This window comes from Podospora anserina, chromosome 6, assembly GCF_000226545.1.
Source record: "Podospora anserina S mat+ genomic DNA chromosome 6, supercontig 2".
Classification (NCBI taxonomy): domain Eukaryota; kingdom Fungi; phylum Ascomycota; class Sordariomycetes; order Sordariales; family Podosporaceae; genus Podospora; species Podospora anserina.
In genome coordinates, this window is record NW_001914857.1 from 1,466,726 (window position 1) to 1,470,976 (window position 4,251).

Consider the following 4,251-nt stretch of genomic DNA (forward strand, 5'->3'; position numbering starts at 1 on the left):
TTGTTGTTGTCCTGTATGTGGGCCGATCTGTGTTAGTATATGGGTACTTGATGACATCATGTTACAATAAACGGGCGTCTATATCATCAAAGCGTGTTTAAGGATAGAGATAGATTCAGTACTATATAGCTTATAATTAAGAAGCTGGTTCCCGCTCGGTTACGTTCTAGACGTGGTGCCCGTATCCCAGTTCTCCTGACATTTAAGTTACCCGGTTACAATTTGTATCCCATGACTGATAGACTAAGGACGGTGACTCTTTTGGCATGACTTCTGGAGGCGCCCATGCGCCGCTTCAAGCCGGGACGGCCGTTGGAGGTAGACGCAGTCGCGAAACCCTGAGGGCCTAACACTCATCCAGCGGCACTGCTATAGGACGGCACGGTTCAAACACGGGGCTATGTCTGAACTTGGTGGCACAGTTGACCATGAAAGCATAGCTAAAAGCGGCCTATCCTGTCTCTTTTCCCCTTTCTTCTCTAGTTATCGCACTGCTCCCTCCACCTCCGCCCTCCCTCCGCCCTCCCTCCGCCCTCCGCCTCTATTCTCCTTTTGTCTCTCCTTCCATCCTTTCATCATTCAACTTTCTTCCACTCCTTCCCCTCTTCTATTAAATCAAACTTACCATCATCTATTTCCCTTAAACTATACTCTTGTACATACTTTAACAATGCATCCAAACTCACGAAAGTGGCGTTGCCTTCATAATTTTGCCAAAATTCCAAAGCGAAAACGTCTAACGAAAATCGAAAGTCTGGTTGCTATACAAAGATTACGGAAGTCGGATGGGGTTCGCTACATCAAGCGATCCTTACTATGGAGATTGGATGACTTTATATATTGGAGTGTAGTAGATCGATTATCTTCGAGCAAGCCGTTGAGGAGTGTTTCCCATAACGAGTTCACATACGGTTCGTTCACATCCGTATAAAACACTATCATCAGTTATATATTAACCCCTCTTTAGAAGATAATAAGTATGCGAATGAAGAGGGAAAGAAGGGGAAACGTCGCCGGCTTATTCAGTTTACCTCGAAATACCAGATTGCATGATATCTTCTTTGGTTACCAGCACCCTTGATGTTCCGTGTGTGAGAATTAGCCACTTCGTGAGATCATGATGCAACTCTTGTCGTGGTCCTCTCCTTCTTACTCTTCCTATCTTTCTACCCTTTCTTTTTCACCCACTGTCCTCTCCACACCTCTCCATACCTCAGTACCCAGGAGGCCGTGTAAAATTCAGCCGGCGTGGCCCCTAAATTAGACCTATGACCTGGTTCTGACCCCCCAGATTAACGCGGACGGCACAGGTTGCGCCGAGCGGCACTGTCACTGACCTGGTGTAATGTCCAACCGTGGCCCAGTCGCCCAGGATCTTTTGTTACAGTCCTTGCTCAAGGCTCAAAGGTATCGACTGCGCACTCAGGGGAAATGGCATATCTAGGCCAACATCTAGCTGTAAATAAGTTTGGGCCTTTACCTTCCCTCTACTTTCACTTGCGCCCATTATATCAACAAGTGCAACTTTGAAGATGAAGCAAAAGCATGCTCTGGACAAGCCAAAAACAACTTGCACGCGATGCCATGGCTCTCGCATATCGAAAAACAGCCATAAAACACTCAAAGGTCACTTCACCAGCGAACTTCTTGCAGGTGTTGCCTTGGGCGCTATGGACAATCAAAGCGCCCTCTTAACTACACACCCACAACCGCTGCGGATTACACCGGTCCCGGAAGATACCCAAACACTTACTTCAACATTTCAAGCGCGTGTAACGAACAGCCAGAAGCTCTCGCGTATTGAGCCACCTGCTTGTCCCAGAGATGGTGGGTTAGAAAACGACAATTCTGCTCTTACCGCTCACCCTCCGACCACAGCATCGGCGCCTTTGTCAACGTCGTCAGCCAATGTCTCTCAAATTCTACAACCTCGGTCTATCGCAGAAAAGGCCTTCATTAACCCACTTCAATTTCAAGCAATGCTTTTGGACTGGGAATCCTTCGAGTATCCAGTGGAGCTTCCGAGCGACCATCAAGAATGGAATGAGCCAGGGTTGGTGTATATAGATACTTTTGACTGGATTGTGGCGTCTAGGACCATAGGAGTAGCTTGGAGTTCGGACGTGGTGGAACATGACTGGACTTTGAGCACTGAGCTTTCGGATCTTCCATGGTACAGGGATAAAGAATGGGATGAGATTAGTGTATCAGAGCTGGTCAACCTCACAAATTTTCAGCTATATGAAGCGTTATAGTTGAATTAAACACATACTTTCTCAAACAATTTACACTTACTCAACTTTGTTCCGGTACACTTATGAGTCAGTTCATCTACAGGAGGGAGTGAAACAATTGTGTATCACGTAATTACTCTAGAGAGAGGGGCTGGAGGGAATGGAGGGAGCCAGGGGCAGAGCAGGGCGGAGGGAGCGGAGGGAGCGGAGGGAGCGGAGGGAGCGGAGGGAGCGGAGGGAGTAATGAGCAACAGGTTCAAACATAGAAGCACAGCGGCCGACGAGGCTAACTCGTCGTGACCCGCAATCTAAAATCTCTATATATGAGCCGTCTGCCCGTGGCTTTCCCTGTACACTTCGTCTCATATACTCTCCAATTTTGCAAACACACCAAAGTCCACAAGTATCTCGCAACATGTATCCCTTGAACACCAATCCGAGCAGCATGCAGCACCTCGCTGCGGCACAAACGAGCGTATCAACAAAACTGCCTTGCGAGCGGTAAGTCTGACAACCGATTCACTCTGATCATATCTAACGACTCTTTAGCAATCTTCCCTATCACTACCCTCGCGAATGGTTATCTATCCAGAGGCAGTTGCAAGATCTTGAACAACGTCTCAAGCGTGACATCGACTTTTCTATGCGACTCTATTCTGCTCAGCTGAGTCAAGCGCTTGTTTCAATGACGAAGGTAGCGGGAAAAGGTCTGGTTGACCGGGAGAGATTTCCTCTTCAAACTTACCAAGGAGGTCGTTATCACTCGCCTATGGACTCAGTCTCAGCCTACCACCAACAACGCCCAGGTTCTTTTGCGCCTGGTCCCCCGATCTCCGCGCACAACAACTTAGATCAGTTTCACACCAGTCTCCAGTCTCCGCCTAGTCCCCCGATCCGCACTCAGAATCACTTGAATCAGTCTTACACCAGTCCCCAATCTCTTCTTCATTCTTGGACGTGTGGTCAAAACCACGCTGTTCCTCAAATTCCAGTCCAGTTTCATGAAAGTCATCATACACGGAATGACAGAATATTTCGACAAGCCTCCACAACAAATGTTTCCGGCTCAACGCGATTTATTCCGCACAACAAGCCAGCTGACTCTTTCAACCACTATGACGCCGCCAACTGTCTACAGAGCCTGGCTACAGCCGCTGTACTTCAACCTGCAGGTACAAAATCTAAACGGAAAAGCTTGGAAGGACTTGAGTCTCAAAGTAAGCGTCAACGGACGGTATTACATCAGACATCACCAGCTGAAGAAAAGAGATCGGTTGAGGAGATTACGCTAGCTGAGGACGAGACATCGGTTGAAGAGGATAAGCTAGCTGAGGACGAGACGTCGGTTCAAGAGGATAAGCCAGCTGAGGAAGAGACAGCTCAGACGCCAGATAAAGAAGAGAAACCGGTCGAAGAGCCGATTAAGGACGAGATTGTGTGCGCCTCAAGGACAGTCATTAGTATCGCAGGCTTCACTCGTTAAATACGGGTCTGGGGATTCATTTAATTTCTTTAAGTCATGACTACCATTGAACAGCGACTGATGTATCAAAACCAAGACACCACTTCCTTCGGACCTTCCGCAGATTCTGCTGTTGTTCAACGCCCACCGTTTTGCTGCACAAACTCCATAGCACGGCGAACGACTGTGCTAGGACTATCCTCCCTAGTATCAGTAAAGTAGGTAAATCAGGATTCTAGGTCTCTGGGAACACACCTCTGCTGTCGATTTGACGAATAGTTTGATGAAACCATTCGTTTTTCAAAATGTCTCCCCTTGCATGGAAGTCATCAGACCCTCCCCAGTAGCTATCCGGTCCAAAAAGACTCATACTGAGATGAAGAACACACTGGGAGCCGATTTGTCGAATTGGCGGGGAAGAAAACACTACACTTGACCACGGTATCCTCGGTAAGATATGAAGTTTTGCTGTGCCCGTATTCGTTGTGTGATCTGGAGGAGACGAGGGGCGGCAGGAGATTGAGGGGGGCAGACCGGGGAAAAGGGGAGCCGGTC

General features: G+C 48.2%; 1 protein-coding gene across 1 annotated transcript; it reads left to right on the plus strand.

Annotated features, from left to right (window-relative positions):
- Positions 1-2,877: 2,877 nt before the first annotated feature.
- Positions 2,878-3,717, plus strand: PODANS_6_2515 (uncharacterized protein; the record flags this gene model as incomplete). The annotated part of the gene is made up of 1 exon (XM_001910209.1): positions 2,878-3,717. One exon carries the CDS (start codon positions 2,878-2,880, stop codon positions 3,715-3,717), a length of 840 nt encoding a protein of 279 aa, XP_001910244.1.
- Positions 3,718-4,251: the final 534 nt, after the last annotated feature.